The sequence below is a fragment of the Mus pahari genome, chromosome 13 (assembly GCF_900095145.1).
Source record: "Mus pahari chromosome 13, PAHARI_EIJ_v1.1, whole genome shotgun sequence".
Lineage (NCBI taxonomy): Eukaryota > Metazoa > Chordata > Mammalia > Rodentia > Muridae > Mus > Mus pahari.
The window spans coordinates 26,248,417-26,271,519 of NC_034602.1; the positions used below are offsets into that span (position 1 = coordinate 26,248,417).

Here is a 23,103-nt window from a genome sequence, read left to right on the forward strand (position 1 = left end):
ACAAATAAAATCAATAAACCTAAATGATTTTTTAAAAAATAAACTGGGTTTTTTGGTTTCGCAGGGAAACACACATACAAATAAAATCAATAAACTGGGTTTTTTGGTTCATGTAACTTTTCTGTTTTAAGACAGGGTTTCATCACGTAACTCTGCTCGCTCTCACTCGCTCCCCGCCCCCCTTCCTTCTCCTCTGAGAGAGAACCTTACCCAGGATGCTTTGTATTCACGCTATACCCAAAGCTGGTCTGAAAGAGCAACTACTCCTGCCTTGGCCTCTCAAAGCTCAAAGGCTGGATTCCTACTGGAGTTTAAGCTACGATTATGCACACGTAATATCTAGCATAAGGAGTACAATAAAAATGATTAATGTATTGGAAATCTTGCACATAATTATACAGCCATATAACCAATGAATTCTTGGGATAAATACCTAGAAGAACACATCTCTGATTATATGACGGCGACTTTAAGGACAAGTATGCTTTGCCTAGCAATTTTCCCCGAGAGCAGACCCAGTTTGCATTAGAGAAGCTCACCTTTTGGGCCGAGGCAGGCCCATTGGGGTAAGGTTGGGATCTGGTTTAGGAATGGTTTTCCGGATGCGGATCTGTGAGACTTTCTTTGGTCTCTTCTCTGGCTCAGCCTGTTTTTAAAGGTTAAGAACAAAGATAGGCAAGATGTAAGTCATTTAAATAAAGCTGTTACACTCAAAGCAGTGCCCACTCAGTTTGCAGAGAAGCTTAAAAAGTAGCTAAACACAAGTTTCCCCTTCCTATCCTGGCTTTATCTTCTGTCACTGCCCTTCATCTATTAAAACAGAGTTGAAAGTTCCAATTGAGATAATCAACAGGTGATGTTGTAAGACTGAAGGACAATATCATTTATTGTCTTTCAATGCACAAAGGCTCTTAGGGCCAAGTCTCTCTCTATAAACGCTCTTTAATGTTATTGCTGAGAAAAAAAGGGATGTGGAAAACAATACAGATAACTCAGTTCTGCATGGTAGAGCAGGAAGAGCTGGAAGCCAGTAAGGAGAAAACAGTAGGACCCCAACTCTGAAAACAAACGAAAATGAAGGTTAACAATCCCCATAAAAATCCACCATATTGTTTCTTCGACAAGGCCAGGGCAAGCAGAAAAGCTCCTCCCTGAGAGTGCTCAGACATTGAACTAAGGTTGTACCTACCGTGTGATGGGAGTCAAAGGGAATCCCAGTGGCACCGCCCCTGACACTGCGGGACTCTGCACTTACCTCTGTCTGTGCAGGGCTGCTCTGTGGTTGGGGGCAGGCTGCTGACACACCATCCAGTTCATCACACCCAGGAACCGCGATCTCAGAGGCAGAGAGCAGCAGCGTGCTGACAGCGGCTTCTGTTACCAAGCAAGACTTTGGCACCAAGGCAGGAAACACAGGCTCTAGCCTAGCACCAGAGACAGAATGAAGATAAAACCTGTATGAGGCTTGCTTTCTGCTTCTAGCAGGTTTGTTTGTTTTTGAGACAGCATTTCTCTGTGGAGCCACACCTGCCCTGGAACTTGCTGTAAGAACCAGGCTGGCCTCGAACCCACAATCTGCCTGCCCCTGCCTTTGGAGTGCTGGGATTGAAATCACGTGCCACCATTGCCTGGCAGCAAACAGGCTTTTTTATTTAGGTTTTAAGTAACTTGGTAAGAACACAGGTTAAGATCCTTTTAAAAATGTAAAGAAACAGTAAAAGGGCTCCACATGGAGGTCTTGCTGAGGATCCTGGTGTGTGCACGTGCATGTGGAGGCCAGATGACAATGTCCTTCCTCAGCTGTCCCAGACACGCTGTTGTTTTTTTAAAAAAACAGTCTCTCACTGGCTTAGAACTCACCAAGTAGCCTAGGCTGGCTGGCCAGTGAGCCTCAGAACTTGCCTATTTCTGCCAATCCCTGGTTTTCTATGTGGACTGTGGGGGAAGAAACCCATGCCCTCAGGCTTGCAAGGCAGGCAATTTGCCACTGTGGTCTCTCATCCCAGCCTGTGTGATCTATTGAACATACAGATTAGAACGGGTAATGTTTTGTCTATCCAGAAATGACATTTCCAATCAACCTGTTTCCTAGTCACTTTTAGACTAACCTGGGTCTACACATATGAAAAATTACAAGAATGTATGTGGTCAATCCATCTCAGTGTTTAGGGCAGTTCTATAAAGAACTGTGTAAGTAAGTGAAGTGGTGAGAAGATAGTCATGAATGAACAGATGAACCAACCCCACTCAGGAACCAGGACCCAAGCTGGTGCCAGGCAGGGACCTCAGACATACCTCAGAGATTATAACAAACTGGCTAATGACTCCTTTTTTTTAAAAAAAAAAAAAAAAAGATTTACTTATTATACCTTAAGTACACTGTAGCTGACTTCAGAACCACCAGAAGAGGGCATCAGATTTCATTACGGGTGGTTGTGAGCCACCATGTGGTTGCTGGGATTTGAACTCAGGACCTTTGGAAGAGCAGTCAGTGCTCTTAACTGCTGAGCCATCTCTCCAGCCGCCTCCCCCTTTTTAAAAAGATTTATTTATTATAACGACTCCTTTTTTAAAGCAAATGGTGCTAATTATACAACCCTACTCCTCGTTATCTGATATAGAGCATTACTGATTCTCAGAGATATCTGAGACCTATAAACTTGAGTAAGATTAATAGCCCTGAGATTAATAGGTCAGAGTTGTGCCAGGTGATCAACGAACACTAGAATAAATGCATTCTCCCTTGCGCTTTCTCACACACACTCATCCACTTCAGGCCTGTGTGCCAAGGCTTACCTCAGGTGACTGCTGTTGGTGCTGTGGACAGCTCCCATGCCTGGAAGAGGCACATTTGGTATGGTGGTGTGGCTGAAGTAAAGCACAAGTACAAAGCAGCAAGTTAAAGGAGTGGATGAGAGCAAAGGTCTTGATGCTACTGCAGGTACTGGCACATGACGGAGGCCAAGAAACAAGCGCCTCCCACCGTGCCACTACGCTCATGTGTCACTGCGCTGGAAACAGGCTAACAGGAGGAGTTCTTCCTAATATAAAGAAAGGAAAGGATAGTAAAAGAGAGGACAGGAACAAGAATGACTTTAGGGCTTACACCTCTTAATTAACTTGTAAGCACAGAGGTTCAGACTCTTTGAAAATTTTAAAGAAGACGAACAGTAAGATGGCTCCGCATGTAGAGGATCTTGCTGTCATGCCTAACCACCTGAGGTCAAACTCTGGAACTCACAGGGTGGAAGGAAAGATGGATTCCCAAAATATTCACTGACCTTTCTTCCTTCATGTGCTTATCATGGCACATGTACACTTACATACATGCACACACATACAACAGATGGTTTTTAAAAATTAGACATAAAAGTATATTGCACGTAAAAGAACCAAACACAACAACATAACAAAGTATCTGTATAAGGAAGCCCTGCACCAGGGAGGATATACGGTAGAATGATGACAAGTTCAAGGTCATGCTAAGACATGAGACCCTGTCTCAAAAAAAAAAGGAGTGTGTGTGGGGTGGTGGAGGTTGAGTAAAAAGGGGTGGAGGTTGAGTAGAGGGTAAGGTAAGATGGCCCAGCAGGTAAAGACACTTATTGTCTGACAATGCATGGTGACAGCCTAAGTTTAATTCCTGGACCCCACATAAATGGAAAAAAAGAATCAACTCCAAAGTTGTCCTCTGATTACACCCACACAACATGCGCACACCATGGCACAAGCCTACCCTGCCCCTCCTCGTCAAAAAACCCAAATATACAAATTAAAAAGTATAACGAAAATATAAAATCAAGATCTTAAACTGTGCAGGTCTACGTTAATTGTTAAAATAAATTTTACCTTTTGGGGCTGGAGAGATGGCTCAATGGTTAAGAGCACTGGCTGCTCTTCCAGAGGACCCAGGGTCAATTCCTAGCACTCACGTGGCAGCTCACAATTACCTGGAACTTTAGGGCTCCTGATACTGTCTTCTGATCTTCATGGGTACTAAGCACATGGTGTACATACACACATGCAGGTGAAACACCAAGGCACATACAAAGTAAGGCGGCTGGAGAAATGGCTCAGCATTTGAGAGCACTGGTTACTCTTGGACCAGTGCTCTCAAATGCTAGGCTCAGTTCCTGGTACCCACTGGAAGGCTCACAACCATCCAAAATCCAGGTTCAAGGGCTCCATCACACTCTTTTTTTTTTTTTTTAAAGATTTATTTATTTATTATATGTAAGTACACTGTAGTTGTCTACAGACACTCCAGAAGGAGTCAGATCTCATTACAGACGGTTGTGAGTCACCATGTGGTTGCTGGGATTTGAACTCAGGACCTTCAGAAGAACAGTCAGAGCTCTTAACCGCTGAGCCATCTCTCCAGCCCCTCCATCACACTCTTGTGACTTTCCTGGACACCAGGCATATATGCGTCACAAAGACAAACATTCAGGCAAAACACTCATAGAGAAAAATTTTTTAAAAATTAGAAAAGAAAAGAAAATTTTATGTCCAATATATGTAAATCATAGCTATATACCTAAAGCACAATTAATTTCAGTCTTCTACCAATGGCTTATAGATACATTCATAAGATGCTGGAAATTTCTTTGCCTTTCAAATAAGACTAGCACAAAAATTCAACTGATTTTAGAACAGGGCACACTTTATTAATGTGAAACTTGCATCATAACCCTACATCTCATCTCCTCCCTGAGAATTAGCAATTTGTTAAACAGCTAGGGGAAAAAAAAAGTCCAGTTTCTCAAATGTTTAGAACAGATTAAGGTCTTAGGTAAAGACTCTCAGTAAAATCAAAGATACTGGAAAGAGCAGGTCAAAACAGGATTAAAGAGCCCTTGGGTCTAGTTCTACTTCAGTGGAAATCCCAAGCAACCAAGGAAACAGGTTAGAAAAAAAAAACTTCAAGTGCTCAGTGCAGAAACCTGTGGTCCCAGCTACCCAGGGAGGGAACAGCAGAGCACAGACTTTGAGGTCAGCCTAAGTAATAGAACTTGTCTCAGAACAAATTAGACCAACAGACCAGGGCTAGGCTGTAGAGTGAGAGCCTATCTTTTTAAAAAAAAGAAAAGAAAAGAAAAGAAAAGCAGGGCAGTGGTGGCGTACACCTTTAATCCTAACACTTGGGAGGCAGAGGCAGGTGGATCTTTGAGTTTGAGGCCAGCCTGGTCTACAGAGTTCTAGGATGTCCAGGACTGCATAGAAACCCTGTCTCAAAAACAACAACAATAACAACAACAACAAAAAGAAAAAGAAAAAATTAAGAAAGAAAGAAGGAAAAGAAAGAAAAGGGGAAAACAGCTATATATAGAATGTAAGAAGCAAAAATAATGAAAGGAATTATGAAAAACCAGATGAGATAGAGTTCTGAAAGAGAAAAGACGAGAGTGAGTTCCAGGACAGCAAGGTCTACACAGAGAAACCCTGTCTAGAAAAAAAAACAGAAAGATAAAAAAAAAAAAAGAGAAAAGACCCCTGGACTCACATCCTGAATACTAACACAGCATACAAGAATAGAGGAGTGAGATGGCCACGCCTATAATTTTTGAACCTGGAAGGTGAAGCAGGATCAGGAGTTCAAGTTCAACATAGGGAGTTGGAGGCCAGCATAGCTTTAAGAAAGACAGAGAAAGAGTGGGGAGGGCAGAAGCACAAAACAGTTTAAAGCTATATGTCACAAACTTACAGCACAGAACAACTATAACAGTTTACATAGAGGCAGACCAAAATACTAGACAATATAAGCAGTATGCCAACATTTGACACAATTGATCCTGTTTATTTTTACAGTATACTTTCTTATTTTGTACTTACATGTGAACTCACCATGTATGTTGCATGGCATGTGTATGGAGGTCAAAGGACAAATTGTCATTTTTCTCCTCCCACTCTGTGGGTTCTAAGAATATAACTCAGGTCATCAGGCTTGGTAGCCTACCCACTGAACAATCTTTCCAGGAAACAACCCATTTTTTCTCTCATTCATTATTTTATTTATTTACAAAATTAATTAAATTTATTTACAGATTTAATAGTTTTGTATAGCCGGCAGCAGTACTGCATGTTTTTAGTCCCAGCTCTCATCTCAGGAGGCAGAGGCAGGCATATCTGAGTTCAAGACCAGCCTCGTCTACAGATCGAGTGCCAAGACAGCCAGGGCTAACAGAGAAATCCTATCTGGAAAAAATAAAACAAAACAACAGAGTTTCTGTTCATCTAAAGAATTTCAGTAGAAAGCTTTACCTAACATGGTCCCTTGAGGACTGTTTTAGTGTAGGGATCGATTTCAGCATCTTTTTCTTTTTTCGAAGACAGGGTTTCTCTGTATAGCCCTGGCACTTTGTAGACCAGGCTGGCCTCGAACTCAGAAATCCACCTGCCTCTGCCTCCCAAGAGCTGGGATTAAAGGCGCGCACCACCACCGCCCGGCTTGATTTCAGCATCTTAACTTACGCTAAGCATGCACTCTACACAAACTATATCCCACCCCTATGAAGGTGACTCTAGCAAAGACTCCTAGCAGTGGGGGATTTGGAGCCTGAAATGGCCACCTCCTGAAGCCAGGCAGGACTCCCAGTGGAGGGATAAAACTCACCTACAAAACCATTAACCTAAAATTTGTCCTGCTACAAGTACAGGAACAAAGACGGTGCAGAGACTGAAGGAATGGCAAACCAATAACTAGCCCAACTTAAGACTCATGCCCAGGCTGGAGAGATAACTCAGCAGTTAATTAAGAGCACCTACTGCTCTTCCTGAGTTCAATTCCCAGCAACCACATGGTGGCTCACAACCATCAGTAATGGGATCTGACACCTTCTGGAGTGTGTATGAAGACAGCTACAGTGTATTCATATAAAATAAATAAGTAAATCTTTAAGAAAAACCAAAACAAAACAAAAAAGACCCATATCCATGGGCAAGAACCAACCCCTGACACTATTAATGATATTCTGTTGTGCTTACAGACAGGAGCCTAGCATAACTATCCTCTGAGAGGCTCCATCTAGCAACTGACTGAAACAGATGCAGAGACCCACAGCCAAACTTTAGAAGGAGTTCAGGGAGTCTTGTGGAAGAGTAGGGGGAAGGACTCAGAGACCCAAAGGGGATAGGGACTCCATAAGACTAACAGACTCAACTAGCCTGGACCCTTGCGGGCTCCCATAGACTGAACCACCAACCTAAGAGTATACATGGGCTGGACCTACTCATCTGTGTCCCTCTCCCCCAACCCATGGCACATACGTAGCGGAAGTGCAGCTTGGTCTTCATGAGGGTCCCCCAACAAATGGAGGAGGGCTGTCCTTGACTCTGTTGCCTGCCTATGGATCCTGCCTAAGCCTTGTCTGGTCTCAGTGGGAGAGGATGCGCCTAGTCCTGCAGTGACTTGATGTGCCAGGGTGGTTGGTACCCAGGGGGGGCTCCCACTTCTCAGAGAAAAAGAAGAGGATGATGGGATGTGGAAAGGGGCTACATGGAGGGGAATGGGAGAAGGAGGGCTGTTATCAGGATGTAAAGCGAATAAATAAATTAATGGAATGGGGGAGAAAATCTTAGGTTCCTCCTTCCATCTCCCTGAGCTGGGGACTGAACCTAGTCTTATCCACTGCTAAGCCCCAGCCCCAGTCCTTCTCCATTTTCATTTAGAAGGTACAATGATAGTGATCAAATCATCCTCCACTATTCCCAACAGTGAAACCATAAGAACTTCTGTCCAGCTTAGAGCAGAGTAGTGGCACATGCCTTTAATCCCAGCACTCAGGAAACAGGGGCAGGCAGATCTAAGTTCAAAGCCAGCCCGCTCTACAGAGTTCCAAGACAGTCAGTCCTACAGAGAGGAACCTTCCCTTTCCTCTTAAACTACTCCCCCCAAAAGAATTTGTCCAGTTCATTACATATTCTACAAAGTCCTAAAACTAGGGTATGCAACTGTGAACTTCTGAAGGCTATATTATAGAAAGAAATGTAGAAGCAACTGGGACATGATGGCTCAGACTTGTAATCCCAGAACTCAAGGCCGAAGCAAGGCATTCTTGAGTTCCTGGCCTGCCTGAGCAAGTGTCACAAACAAACAAACAAACAAACAAACTATAATGAAAAGCGGTGACATACACTGGGTGCTGTGGCGCCTAACTTTATCTCAGCACTTGGGAGACAGGGACAGGTCAGATTGGTCTGTATAGTGAATTCCACAATAGCAGAGCTATGTTGAGACCCTGACTCAAGAAAAAATAAAAGATGGTGGCACGAAGAATAAAATATAAAGAATAGTGCAGATGTAAGAGAAGATGCTGCAGGCAAATCAGGAGCTCTAAATGCAAGAATTACTACTGCACTCTCAACAGAGACTTTACAATTGAACAGTGTAATAGAAGTGGCCCCCAGCAGACAGTCCTGCGTTTCCAGCACTGGCCCCACTCCGTTCCCAGGCAGCAGGAGTCAGATATGGAACAGAATTAAAGAAAAGGAGACAAGTTCTTACCTGCTCAGGGTGCTCAGGCTCCCCTGCTGCTTGCTGTGAATGGAATGAAGAGCTGGCAATTTGAAGGTACAAGAGGGCCCATGCTGGCTCCAAAGGGACAACACTCTGCCCACCGAGTAGGGCAGAGAATAGAAGACCTTATCTGCTATAGAGGCTGGAGACCTTAACCCTTTTAGGCCCTGTGTAAACTGGGTCAGGAAGAGCCTCTGCATGATAGGCATATTACTGGAGAAGTTCCGTCTTTTTGTCCAGATTCGGTAACATCCAGGTGAACAAAGTGCTAGAAGTGTGTGAAGGCCAAGGCCAGAGCAGTCTGCCCTGGTCTGAACTATGGCAGTGCCTCCATAATCTTGGAGAGGAGCCTGAGTGTGTGTCTGACTACTGAGGCCAGTGTCTTCCCTGAATGTGGCCATCCCAGGGCAACCGTGGGACAAGAAAAAAGACAAGGTCCACTTGGGAGCTGGAGTTGAGCACTGGGAGGCCTCTGTTAAGGCAAGCCTCGATGGAGCACAGTGCTCAGGAAAAGTCCTGGAGGACTCAGCCATGCAGCTGGGCACTGATTTCACATGAAAGGAAAATGGGACGTTTTCCGTACCAAACAGCAGTGACGGCATCTTGTTGCTCAAATCTATGAAGCTCATTTTAACAGCTTCAAGAGAATAAAGTGCCAAGGGCCTACTGTTAGACCCCCTATTCCACCCAGTAGCTGCCAAATATTGGTCCAGCTGCATTGCATTATGTGAAAATCCATCTAGGAGCTTTTTATATCTGAGGCGCTTGTAGTTTTTAGCCAATGGAACAAGGGAAGAGGAATACTGCCGATATCTGAGTTTCTGGGGTTTTGTTGCCATTGTCAGTTTGGAGGCAAGGAAAGACAGCTTGTTTAGTAAGGCTGATTCTTTGGTAGGCTTCCTACAACTCAGGCTCCTCAAGGAATGGCACAGAGTAGCCTTCGGCTTTGGTATGTGGCTACGCAAGCTCTCGCTAGCTACGGTTTCAGGTTCCAATGGCTTGGCAGGCACGGTACATGGGCTGAGAAGTCTATGTGCTTTTGTGGGGACTGGGTTAGAGAAATTCTTTCCACAATCAGAATTTCTCACTTTACTTATTTTTCTCCGCACAGTGACCGGCTCCAGACAGGAAACTTTCTTACACGTCCGATGAGGCTGCATCTTTACAGGAAGCAATCTTTGCTGATATGACAGAGTCACAAAGGCACCGTGTATTCGGTCACCTCCAGCAAAGCTGGGGTCATGTTCTTTCCAGGAGGCACCAGGAAGGCAAGTACCTGTGCATAACTCAATGTCTTTCTTTAATGAATGACATAAGCTTTCTTCTTTTGGGTATTTCAACCTCTGAAGCTGTCTAGCAATTTTGTCCTTGGATGGCTTTCTTAGGGTGACTGCTCCCATCAGGATGGACTCATCTTGGTCAGCCACAGGTTGCTTGTCCTGTGTCCCATCTGACAACGTGCCTGATGCCATGTGTCGTTCCAACAGTGCATGTGTGCCCTTTTGATGTGTACACTCTTCCTTGGGCAAGGTAGAGTCCACAGCTCCCTGGTTTTGTGGGGCTTCAGTAACACTTTGCACTCTCTGGCATTTCAAGTGGGTCTGAGGATTACCATCATGATTTTCTCTGGTGATAGTCTCCTCGGATGCTTCCCCAACAGGTATGTGACCCAGTAGTAACTTCTGATGTTTTTCAGTTTCTTCTTTATTAATTCTAATTGCTGTTTCCATTGTCATAGGCAAATGTTTATCAATGGAATTCTTATGAGAGTGACAAGTTTTGCAAACATTTTTGTCAACACTGATGTATGTGCTATGTCCTTCACTAGGGTTATTTAAATCCACTGGTATTCCTTCCTTCGCGTCAGAAAGGACTGTGCAATCCTTGACATTTTCACAAAGCATGTCATCATCTTTGGGTTTAAAGTGATGTTTTGAGTTAGGCATTTCACCATGAACATCAGCTGGTGAATGTTCACAAGCATACAGACAAGAACGCAGCATCGTGATAGAGTCCTGGCACCCAGGAGACACCGACTCTTTTAAGGGTAATCCAAAGGCTTTCTTCTTGTCCAACTCAGAATGTGCTTCAAGTCTCAGCCCTTCTACCATGGATCCGCCTTTACCTTGATGCTCACAATGAATGCAATTTAAAGACACACCTCCTCTATCCAGTGCTCTTATATATGGTTCATGATCTACAACAGATTTTACTCCATGATCAATGGCAGAATCTGGACACTCTTCCATTTCATAGACTTTTAGAGATCTGCATACTTTTTCTTCACGTGATTTTTGTATTTTAGGAGAGTCTACTGAAGAAGCAGCAGCATTTGGGAGTTCTGTACCTTTAAATACAACATTCAATTCTCCTTGAAGTGATGAGGTACTTCTTAAAGTCTCGTGGTATGCCAGTGTATCTTGCCTTGTACAATGACCAGATAGACTAGATGCTTCCACACCCAGCACTCGCTCTGTAGGCTCATCTGTGCAGTCTGGACATATGACATCTAGTATACTGTGTGTGAACTCTTCACAACTAGGAATATTTTTAAAGGCTCTTTTGGGATCTTTTATTTTTAAACTACCACAGGACAGCGGGACTTCACTGCCTGAACTGACTATCAGATCCTTTTGCCTGTGGCTGACCTCAGGGATTGTCTCTCCATAGTCACCATTTAGTCCTTCCCTGGCTGGCTTACCTTCACATCTGCGTTTGTCTAGACTATTTTGGTTACTCCGACAGTCAGAGATTTCATCTACTTTCTGGTGAAGATTTTCAGCTGCTTGGTACATGGTTTTAAAATGAGATGAAATAACACTCAGAGACTGGTCCACTAATGTTTCAGGACTTGGAATGTTTGCAGATTGCTTTAGTTCTTGTGTGTCACAAGCAGAGATGCTGTGTTTATAAATCTCAGTATCTTTGTGTTGATCTTGTTTCTTTCCAACCAGTCCTTCATCACCAGTTTCCATGTGAGTGGCTGTGTTCAGGGAAGCATGTGACACAGCTGCTGTCACTGCACTTCTGACCTTGCGTCCTAGGAAACTGCTTTGCACTTCTCTCCCAGCAGGTTCACTCTCCAAGAGGGTGCTATTTTCTACAAAGTCTTCTGGTCTTTGGGAACGGTGATTACCATACTGAGGTGTATTTCCACATTGTATTTTACAGTTGCTAACTTTCAGAGAATCCTTTCTAGGTTCATATGCAGCACAAGCAGAACACATGTTCTTTTCAGATGCATCTCGTGTTATGCAGTAACAGCTGAAGATATCCTGAGACTGAACATTTTGACATTCTGTGACAAAGGAAGAGCCAGCTGCTCTTTTCACACTTGAGAATAACGTGGAATGTACAGCAGTCATTTCTTTTTGCCCTTCTGAGCTTCTTGTTTTGATGTTTAAGGTTTGTACGAATGAAGAGGCACCACAGGCTTTGTCACCTTGTGGAGACATGGCTTCCATTTTTGTCTCAACAGGAATGGTTTGAGTATCAGGGGTAACATTTACTCCATTCTCCAGAGAATGATGGCTCTCTTGAACATCTCTACATGTTGCTGAAGGCATTTCTCTGTTTATACTTAGAGAGTCAGTTGTCACATGGTCTTGAGAACTAAGGGACACTTGATGATGTGAAACACATTCATGCTCTATATTGTGTGCAACCAAGGCTCGGTTCGGAGAACGTTCACTCATCTCACAGGTGGTGATGGGTTTATCAAAATGTGAGATGCTGTCACGTGAAGTCTGAACAGATTTTCCTGGAGATGATGGTAATTTTGCAGTACCTTTCTTGGGTTTTGATATTTCATTATGTTCAGAACTTACTGGGTCTTCTGATATCAAACTCTGAAGAGGCTTTCTTTCAGACAGAAAATCGTTGCACAATGCTTTATTTGGCAGAGAGTCACCCAGATTCCTCTGGCTGTTGACTAGAGACTTAGTAGCATCTTTACTGTAAATCTTCCCATTTAATGCAATTGACTTTACAGTTGTTTTTTCAGGCTCTTCAATATGCACCAATAAGGAAGAGCTGCTTTTCTCAGAGTGTTTCTCAGGACAGGTCACATCAATAGTTTTTCTATGGTCCTCGGAGTTTATCAAATTACCATGAAGGTTTAAAGTAATTTTCACATCATTTTTTTTAAACATAATTTCTGTGGCTTCAGTAGAAGAGTTAAGCATAGAAGTACAACTGTCTGTACAGGGACAACCAGCTTGAGTGTGACAGTTGCTGTGGTTACTGGATTCCACAGTCCTTTCCTCTCTACAAGTGAAGTCCTCCATTTGATCAACCTGGGTTTTTTCAACAGATGTCTTTATCAATCCACCGCTTTCAAAACCACATTTTTCTAAGGATTTTGGACCAGATGCGAGATATAACATTTTAGGATTTTCTTCCAAGGGCTTTATAGTATCCATGCTTCCTGTAGGGATGGAACTGTCACATGCAGAACTGTGCTTTTCCTTGCAGTGACTAAGACTCTGCTGGTGATTGTCATCTTCTTCACAGACAGGGTGTAAGTCACATGACTCTTCTTTCCCTTTGCTCATTTTGGAAACAGTACAGTTCCCTGGCAATGACAAACAAAAGGATAAATTAGTAATTCTCCACATTGTTTTTCTTTAAGAGTTGCTTTTGTTAATTCAGGGTCCACAAAGGTTACATACAGGTTCTATGGTGACGAAAGCTCTGGTTTCCCCAAACTCATTGCTGGTCATGCTCCTATCTACTCCGGGATGTGCACTGCTCCCAGCTCTCAGATGTTGTCTCACAGTGCCACCTAGCATCCTTCATTACCGTCCCCTCATTACCTTCCTCCTTGGCTCCTCTGGCTTTCATACCTTGTCTCTCTTCTGTGGGTTCTGGCAGAGTTGCAGTTGTATTGTGTACATTTCCTTTTATAAAAGAGAATGAAACTCAAATCAAAATATAATTTAAAAAATAAAAATAAGAAAGCTGTTCTACCTAAGTGAATTTCATCATATATCCAACAACAGAAAGACTAACTAGAGAAGACAATCAGAGAGCTCAGTAGGACATACTAGTAGGTTTGTGGTTCTTTGCAAACTATGATAAAGAGCCAAAAAAGCAGCCAGTTTTGAAAAAAATAAAAATCACCTTTCATTATGTTATTTGGCATTCACAGATGATAACTGAATACCACATAAAAATGTGAGCCTGACTCAAGTCTTAAGTTGCTGGAGTTTTTTGTTTTGTTTTGTTTTTTGTTTTTGTTAAAGGCTTATTTATTTATTTATTTATTTTATGTGGGTACACTGTTGCTCTCTTCAGACACTCCAGAAGAGGGCATCATAACCCATTACAGATGGTTGTGAGTCATCATGTGATTGCTGGGAATTGAACTCAGGACCTCTGGAAGAGCATTCAGTGCTTGAAACCACTGAGCCATCTCTCCAGCCCAAGATAGATTTATGTATGTATACATATATACCTATCACAATAAACTGTCATTACAACAGTTATTATTCGATGACCATCTTATTACCTGGAAATAGATATAAATAAAATAGCTCTTTGAAATGGTTCTACCCAATGAGTTGTAACAACTGACTTTCCGTAAGACTGAGCTGATCACTACTGAAGCTGAGTAACAGGAGCATGCAAGCTCAGTATACTCGACTCACTTCTGAGTTAGTATGAAAACGGTCATTATGAAACTCACTGTAATGGCTATTCCTGGTTGTCAACTTGACTATATTTGAAATGAACTACAGAATCCAGAATTGGAAGGCTCACCAGTGAACCTAATCTGGAGACTGGGAGATAGAAGTTTCTGATCTGGATCTTGGTATGGAGATCTTGAGACACAGTGGTGACTGAATCCAGAAGATTAAGACAGGGAGATCTCTGAGTCCAAGGTCATCTGGGATTAAAGGTGTGGTGGCACACACCTTTAATCTGGACTACACCTTCTGCTGTGGACCATATAAGGACATTGGAAGAAGGGAGTCAGGCTCTTGCTCTTTTGCCTTCTTGCCGAGTGAGATTAAGCAACTGCTAGATCCTTGGATTTCCATTCACAGCTACTACTGAACCATTGTTGGGATTTGGACTGCAGACTGTAAGTCATCAATAAATTCCTTTACTATATAGAGACTATCCGTAAGTTCTGTGACTCTAGAGAACCCTGACTAATACACTCACCAAGTAAACAAACAACAGAACAACCAGCCCACCTTTGTGTGTGGAATGCGGAGTGTATGAAGGAGTTTTACTTCAGACACAACTGTGATGCCAGCAGAAGGGAAACAGAACAGGAGCCCCAACCCAAGTTCAAAGCCAGCCAGAACTCTGAAGCCCCCTCAACTCTCTGGTACTAACTTTCCTGAGCCTCAAGTTCTTCTGTAAAAGCATGGTAAGTACATGTATCTCAATGCTATAGAGGATTAAACAACACATGTAAATACTGCCTGGAACAGTGCTTGCAGTATTTTCTCTTTGATTCCTTATTTAACTACATATGAGAACAGTTAAAATGATGGCATCCAGAATAGCATTGAAAACTATTTGAAATATGGGTGCGCCGGGCATGGTGGCGCACACCTTTGATCCCAGCACTTGGGAGGCAGGTGGATTTCTGAGTTCCAGGCCAGCCTGGTCTACAGAGTGAGTTCCAGGTCAGCCAGGGCTACACAGAGAAACCCTGTCTTGACAAAACAAAAAACAAAAAACAAAAAAACAAAAACAAAAACAAATAAACAAAAATATGGGTTGCAGGTATAATTCAGTGGCAGGTATAAAGCTAGCATTATGTGGGGTGGGGTAGGGGAACCTAATGAGTTTCATATTTGGAGTACTAGCACTTGAACCCAGGACCACACACATGATTAGGCACACACTCTGTGGCCAAACTACACCCCCAGACCTCTAGGACATGGAGAGGTAGCAAACAATGGATAGCTAGATATATACTAGATGTCAGCAGTTTATATAAATATGAGGGGTTTTTTTTCTTTTTTTTTTTCTTCCTTTTTTTTTTATTCTTCTTTTGTTTTATAAATATGAGTTCTAACAAAGGTCATCTCCAATTCGCTACACAGTGTTTAGCATGGTGAAATAAGCTGCTTTTGTATCATCCAGAACAATAATCTGCCCATGAATTTCTCAGCATGAGCACTCATTATGTTAAAGTGGCTGTGACAGCACATACCCACAATTTGAAAAGTAGAGGCAAGATGATTCTGAGTTCAAAGTCACCACTGACTACATAGCACTGAGGGGGATACATTGGAATGCACAAACCTGTCTCACACAAAAACAAGCTAGCCAACAGAAGATCAAAGTGGAAGACCACAGGCTGTGCAATGCCATGACTCAGCCTCCAACTCAGCCTCAGCCCTCTCTGGCCTCCTTGGAAAACCTTACAGACCCTTCTCTTCTGTTTCTTTCTCCACTCACCCCTCCCCATCTGGGCGACGACAAACAACAAAACAAAACCCACGGTGGTAAAAAAAAAAAAAAAAAAAAGACAACTAAGAGAGCTGGAGGGAAGTTAGGGTTTGGGGGTGTGGCCCACACCTTTGATTCCAGCACTCCCAAGACAGAGGCAGGGGGATTTCTGAGTCTGAGGCCAGTCTGGTCTACAAAACAAGTTCCAAGACAGCCAGAGCTAAACAGAGAAAACCTATCTCAAGCAAACAAGCAAACAAACAGTAACTAAAAATGAAACACTATTCTCACTAAGAGTATATTCTGGCAGTTACTCAAAAGAAGACAACTAAACCTTTTCCTAATAAACCCCAATTTGGGGTCTGGAAACATGGCTCAGCAATTAAGAGTGCTTTACTGTTCTTGCAATAGGCCCTGTTTGGGTACCCACCACCCCACTGAGACTCACAACTGCCTTTAACTCTCAATCCAACGGATCTGACATCCTCTCTGGCCTCCACTGGCTCCTGCACATGTAGTATACACATACTTAAGCAATCTCACACATACACATAAATAACAAGTGAATCATAAAAAAACAAAACAAAACAAAACAAAAAACCTTCCCATGTATAAGGCACATGCTTTTAATTCAAGCATTCAGGAGGCAGAGGCAGGTAGATATGAGTTCCAGGTGAGCTAGGACTACATAGTGAGACCCTGTCTCAGAAAAAGCAAAAATAAACAACAAAAAAAGGACCATACCTCTGTTCTTTTGTGGATCTCTAGGGAGGTCTGCACATACAGGTCCTTTGCTGGATTGTCTCAGGAGGAGATCCTGCAGCAAGAAAACCCCACAGTCAATAGAAGATGCAGAGGTAGCTGAGCTCACAAACGCCAGTTATTACTTCAGAGCTCAGTGCAATGCCAGGATTTCTGCCAGTAGTCACAGGAATTGAGAACTGAAGAAAAGCTCAAATTTAGGTTAATAAACAAAAAGGATTACTTCTCTGGAGTTTGAGCTTGAAGCAGATACAAACAAAGCACCCAAGAGGGACTAAAACAGCTATAGTTGTCCTGCCTCAGCTTCTTGAGTGGTGGGACGGCAGGTGTGTATCAGCATGCAGCTCCTGTAAGTGCCTTCTGAAATCAAGAGACAAGTCAGAGGAACAGGAGCGCCTGGTACAGTGCCAGCTTAAGCCAGTGCAGGAGAGAAGTTTCTCTGTGCTCAGGCACGCAGCTCACACAGCTGCCTACAGCCGCGTCTAGTTCCCTTCACGAGAAGGGGGAGGCTGTTGAGAACAAGAACAGCAAGACGAGGAGCTACCTGGATCTCAAGAAGAGAAGCTGCTGAAGAGTTTTTAGCCATCTGCAAATCAGTGACAAATTGGGAGGTTAATGACCGAGTTGGTGACTTTTAACGCCAGCACCCCAGAGGCATATATATATATATGGATGCTTTGCCATTTGCCTACATATAGTACCCTTGGAGGCTAGAAGAGGGCCACAGCTGTCATTTGGGTGCTGAGACTTGAACTAGGGACCTCTGGAAGAACAGCCAGTGCTCATAACCACTGAGCCATCTCTTCAGTTCCAGTTTTTGTTCATACTAATTTTTAATTAATTTATTTTATGTGTATGCTTTATCTGTATGCCTGCCTGGGTCCTGAAGAGGTCAGAAGAGGGTGTCAGGTTCCCTAGAGTTACAGATGAATAAACACAGAGTGATGCCGATCAAGCCCAGATCTCCAGCAAGAGCAAGTGCTCTTAACCTCTGAACCAACTCTAGCCTCTCAAAAACAGAACAAAACAAACAAGGGAAGAAAGCATGCTCCTGATGTGGCTCTTGCAGGAGACTCACAGACAGAAGAGTCAGCCTCAGGGCTACTGAGGCTGACAAACATAGTATAGGGCTAGGGCATAGCTCAACTGGTATGGTGCCTAATGAGTGGACAAAGCCCTGAATTCAATTGCCAACATTCTAATGAAAGAGAAGTTTTATCTCTAGATGGATCTCCTACACCTTTGTATGTAGAGATGAGCAAAAAAATGGTAACTTTTAAAGGAATTTTCCTGTCTCTTCATTCAGAAAACCTTCAGCTTTAACTGAGGCACCAATTGTGAAGTCACAGGAAACTCTTACATGCTTTAGATACAGCCCTGTCTCTGCTTTAGACACAGCAAACTAGGGGACAATAGTGCCCTGCAGACCCAAGATCGGTCTATCTACATCAACTTCTTCCTTTAAAATACATGCTTCCATTGTGTGTACACAGCCCTGTGTGTATGCACAGGTATCTGTGAGTACAGCTGGAGGCCAGATGCTGACACTGGGTGTTGTTCCTCAGAGCCATCCACCTCCACCTCCATCCTCATCACTTTGTGACTGTGGGGAGGGCATGTGCCTCTGTGCACACGTGGAAGTCAGAGAATAATTTTATGAAATTGGTCCCCTTTTTCCATCTTTCCATGGGTCCTTGGGTACGGTGAGCACCTTTATGGTCAGAGTCATCTGAACCAGCCCTCGCCTTGTTTCTTGAGAAAGGGTCTCTTGGTGATAGGGATAGGTTAGGCTGGTCAGTGAGAGTCCAGGGATTCTGCAGATTCCGAGTGTGCCACTGCTCTTGGCCTTCATGTGAGCGCAAGGGATCAAGCTCGGGTGCTCATGCTGGCATAGCAAGCAAGCATTTGCCAACGGAGCCATCTCTTCAGCTGCCAAGACTTCTCACTTTTAGGTCACTGAAATTTTATTTCCTTCCAACAGGAAATCCCTTTAATAGGAGCTGGAGAGATGGCTTTCTGGTTAAAAACACATGCTGGCTCTTAGAGAGGACCCAAGTTCATTCTCATGACCCACATGGTGGCAACTCCAGTTCCCGGGATCTCAGGCACTCTCTGCTTCTGCAGGCACCTTACACACGTGTTACATACAAACAAACATACACATACAATTTTTAAAGTTTGAACAAGTTTTACAGGTAGTTGTGAGCAGCACAACATAGATGCTAAGAACTAAACCCCTTAGGGCCGCAAGTGACCCATCTTTCCACCTCAGGAGATCCTCGGAGGTAGACAGCATCCTCAGTAGATTATGGCAAACTTCTGTTACCAGAGACTCTTGGGCTTAGTACTTAGGAATCTGGATGGTACTAAGTTCAACAACCTTCAAATAAATTGACAGAAATCATAAAAGTTGGGTGTCTTGTGAACATACCACAAAAATAATGAATTTCTGTAAAACATAGTATGCGTCAAACAACCAACAGCTATCTCCTTACTATCACGCTCCTCTCCTTCAAACCCAGCATGTTCTCCAAATGTGTGTATGCTGTGGCTGGAAAACAGTAACTTTTTCTTATGCCTTCAGTAGAAGTATTACATCCGGGAACCAAGACGTTTTACAACATATTCAACCCAGGTACATCTACCATTATGCAAGAGAAAAAGAGCAATTAAAAAAAAAAAAAGGGCTGGAGAGATGGCTCAGTGGTTAAGAGCACTGACTGCTCTTCCAAAGGCCATGAGTTCAAATCCCAGCAACCACATGGTGGCTCACAACCATCTGTAATGAGATCTGATGCCCTCTTCTGGTGTGTCTGAAGATAGCTACCATGTACTTTCATATAATAAATAAATAAATCTTAAAAAAAAAAAATTAGCTCTTTGGCCTCGCTGGTAGAAGCAAGATGAGGAAAGAACAATCATCTTTTAGTAAGCATCTCGTTAAGACACACACGCTGTGTCGCTGCTGTGGCTCCAAGGCCTTACCACCTTCAGAAATAGACCTGTGGCAAAAGAGAGTATAACTGGAGAAGCAAGGCTAAGAGACGAAACACTACCTAATGGGACTGATCAGACAAGGCACCTAGAGACTGTCTACCGCAGATTCGTGGATTCCGTGAGGGAGCAACACCTAAACCCGAGAGGGCAGCTGTCGCAGCATCCAGTTCATCTTGAGGATTCCAATCAGTCATAAAATAAAGGTTCTGGTTTCAAAAAAAATTAACATTCTGTAACCTCGATTCAGCAACAATCACAAACAACACTGGTAGAGGCAGCGAGGATTTTCAGTGCTTCCTCATCTGTGGGGGAGGCTACCACAGGTTGCATCCATCTTTGTTGTAGTTCTGAAATAAAACCGATCTTTAGTACATACCCCATAGAAAATCTCACATGTATCATCATGTTCAATTTTCTCCTACAAGAACAGTTCAGAACTGAAAACATCACTTGACAGTTCAGTTTGGCTCCTGTAGCTGGTCTTTCCCCTGAAACTTTCTCAGGTACTGTTTTCTTAAGGTTAAAAAAATAAAATGCTAGGTGGTAGTGGGGTACACCTTTAATCCCAACCCTCAGGAGGCAGAGACGAGTGGATCTCAGGATTGGAGGCAGGCCTAAAGGAGGTCCAGGACAGAAACCCTGCCTCTGTTTAACATCTAAACACAGGTCAAAAGGCTGAAGTGACTTAACACATCAGTGCAAACCTAGCCATCAGGTTCTCCCAGCATCCCTCAGTCCCTACCTGCTTCAGGGCATGGTTGGCCTCTACCCCAACTCTCCAGGCCAGGAGCTGGGCTGGGCTGGGCTGAATTCCCCAAGAGGCTCTTCCTTAATATAATCCAGACATTTGGTTACCATCCCCTTTTGTACCTTTGGCCTTCTGGCTGCTGCACCTGGCTCCTTCCCCTCCTCCCACCTCTTCCTACATGACACAGCTCAGTCCAGTCACATCCACTCTGGACTCTCCCAGATGTGCCTGCCTCTGGCTATGCTCTCCCTTCTATCCACAATAAACTTCCTCCTTCACCATTCCAAGGAGCAGCCATGTCCTTGCACAGGACCTGGGTTTGGGTCCCAGCACCTACCTGGGTGCTCCCAAATATCAATAACTCCAGTTCCAAGATCTGAAGCCCTCTTCAGCCCTCCACGGGCTCCAGGCACATACATGATACACATACATTCACACAGGCAAAATATTCATACACATAAAATTAAACAATAAATTCTTAAATTATGTGTGCAGGGTTCAGGTCTTATGGATTTTTCTTCATCTACTACACAAAAAGCAGAGGCAACTAAAGAAAGTCGAGAGCAGGAGAGGTGATCGTCCTCAGGGAAAGACACCAACTGGTTGTCCAGTGTACAGGCAATATTATATGGAATATAATATATATAAGGAATATAAATGTATATATATTTATGCGTGCAGTAACCATGTAAAAATAGGCATCATGAATTTGAAGGAGAGAAGAGGGAGATATATGGAAACGTTTAAAGGGAAGAAAGGGAAGGGAGAAATGGAATTAGAGTATAATCTCAAACAAACAGACAAAAATACAGCCTGGAGAGATGACTCAGTGGTTAAGAGCACGGACTGCTCTTCCAGAGGTCCTGAGTTCATTTCCCAGGAACCACATGGTGGCTCACAACCACACGGTGGTTTACAACAATCTGTAATGGGATCAGATGCCCTCTTCTGATGTGTCGGATGAGAGCGACAGTGTACTTGCATACTTAAAATAAATAAATAAATAAATATTTAAAATAGATGAATAAAAATACATAATTTAAAAAGTTCTTTCTCTTCCAATAATAAAATATTCCTCATCAAATAAATGAAATTAATAATTACAAGATTTTACATGGGCTGGAGAGATGGCTCAGAGGTTAAAAGCACCGTTTGCCCTTCCAAAGGTTCAATTCTCAGCAACTACATGATGGCTCACAACCATCTGTAATGAGGTCTGGTGTCCTCTCCTGGCTTGCAGCCATAAATGCAGGCAGAACACTGTATACATAATAAATAAATAAATCTTTATTTTATTTTATTTATGTTTTTTGTTTTCTTTTTGAGACAGGGTTTCTCTGTATAGCCCTGGCTGTCCTGGAACTCACTCTGTAGTCCAGGCTGGCCTCGAACTCAGAAATCCACCTGCTTCTGCCTCCCAAGTGCTGGGATTAAAGGCATGCGCCACCACTGCCTGGCAAATCTTTATTTAAAAAAAAAAAAAGAAAAAAAAAGATTTTTTTTTTTCTTACACAACGCTAAAGCAAGTAAGAATTACTTTTTGCTGGTTTGCATCAAGTGTTTTTTTCAAAAAATAGATTTATTCATTTATTTGTTAAGTATATGAGTACACTGTCGATGTCTTCAGACATCCCAGAAGAGGGCATTGGATCCCATTACAGATGGCTGTGAGCCACCATGTGGGTGCTGGGAATTGAACTCAGGATCTGTGGAAGAGCAGCCAGTGCTCTGCTGAGTTCTTTTTCTCTCTCTCTCTCTTTCTTTCTCTCTCTCTCTCTCTCTCTCTCTCTCTCTCTCCCCCCCCCCATTTAAGTGTTTGAATGTATGTTTTCATGTTTGTCCTGACACAGTGTCGTCTACCCAGGGAAACACGGCTTTGCTCTGTAGCTGAAGCTCATCCTGAACTCCTAAATCATTATTCCTCTAGCGAGTGCAGTGTTGGGATTATAGGCACGTATTACGCCCAATATTTATATAAAACCCAATATAAATCATTTAACTTCTAAATGATTGAAAGATGTAGCTCATGACTGAAGTATATCAGTTGTTAACTTTTTAATTGAGCGTTAGGATTTCAGGTATATAGTGCCATTCCCAGCTGGGTTTTGTTTCTTAATTCATCAATTCGAGAATTCTCTATGAGCCGGTGGTAATGGTGGTGCATGCCTTTGATCCCAGCACCAGGAGGAAGAGGCAAGCAGATCTCTGAGCCTGAAGCTAGCCTGCTCTGCAAATACAGCCAGGGCTACCACAGAGAAATCCTATCCTCAAAACAACAACAAAAACCCCAAAGAAAGAAAAAGAAAAAGATTCTCTATGTATGGTGACCCGTGCCTTTAATCCCAGCATCAGGAGACAGAAGCAGAAAAGGATGAATCTCCTGAGTTCGGGGCCAGACTGGTCCACATATAGAGGCCCTGTCTCAAAAACAAAACAAAATAAAGAATTTTCTTTGCATAAGGTAAGATATTGCTCTATAAATTATATGTATAAAGCCGGGCGTGGTGGCGCACGCCTTTAATCCCAGCACTCGGGAGGCAGAGACAGAGGCAGGTGGATTTCTGAGTTCGAGGCCAGCCTGGTCTACAAAGTGAGTTCCAGGACAGCTAGGACTATACAGAGAAACCCTGTCTCGAAAAAACAAAAACAAAAACAAAAGAAGAAGATA

General features: G+C 43.1%; 1 protein-coding gene across 7 annotated transcripts in view; it reads right to left on the reverse strand.

Annotated features, from left to right (window-relative positions):
- Prr14l (proline rich 14 like) overlaps nt 1-23,103 on the reverse strand; it is a 72,192-nt gene that overhangs the window by 35,170 nt on the left and 13,919 nt on the right. For 6 of the 7 annotated variants that reach the window (XM_029545111.1, XM_029545110.1, XM_029545105.1 and 3 more), the window contains 6 exons: nt 16,673-16,745; nt 13,330-13,413; nt 8,504-13,088; nt 2,797-2,868; nt 1,256-1,424; nt 540-646 (listed from right to left, as the gene is read on the reverse strand). In XM_029545111.1, the coding sequence (XP_029400971.1) occupies nt 540-646; nt 1,256-1,424; nt 2,797-2,868; nt 8,504-13,088; nt 13,330-13,413; nt 16,673-16,745 (5,090 nt within the window). The remainder of the gene's footprint in view (nt 1-539; nt 647-1,255; nt 1,425-2,796; nt 2,869-8,503; nt 13,089-13,329; nt 13,414-16,672; nt 16,746-23,103) is intronic. The other variant, XM_029545108.1, reaches the window with a different exon arrangement.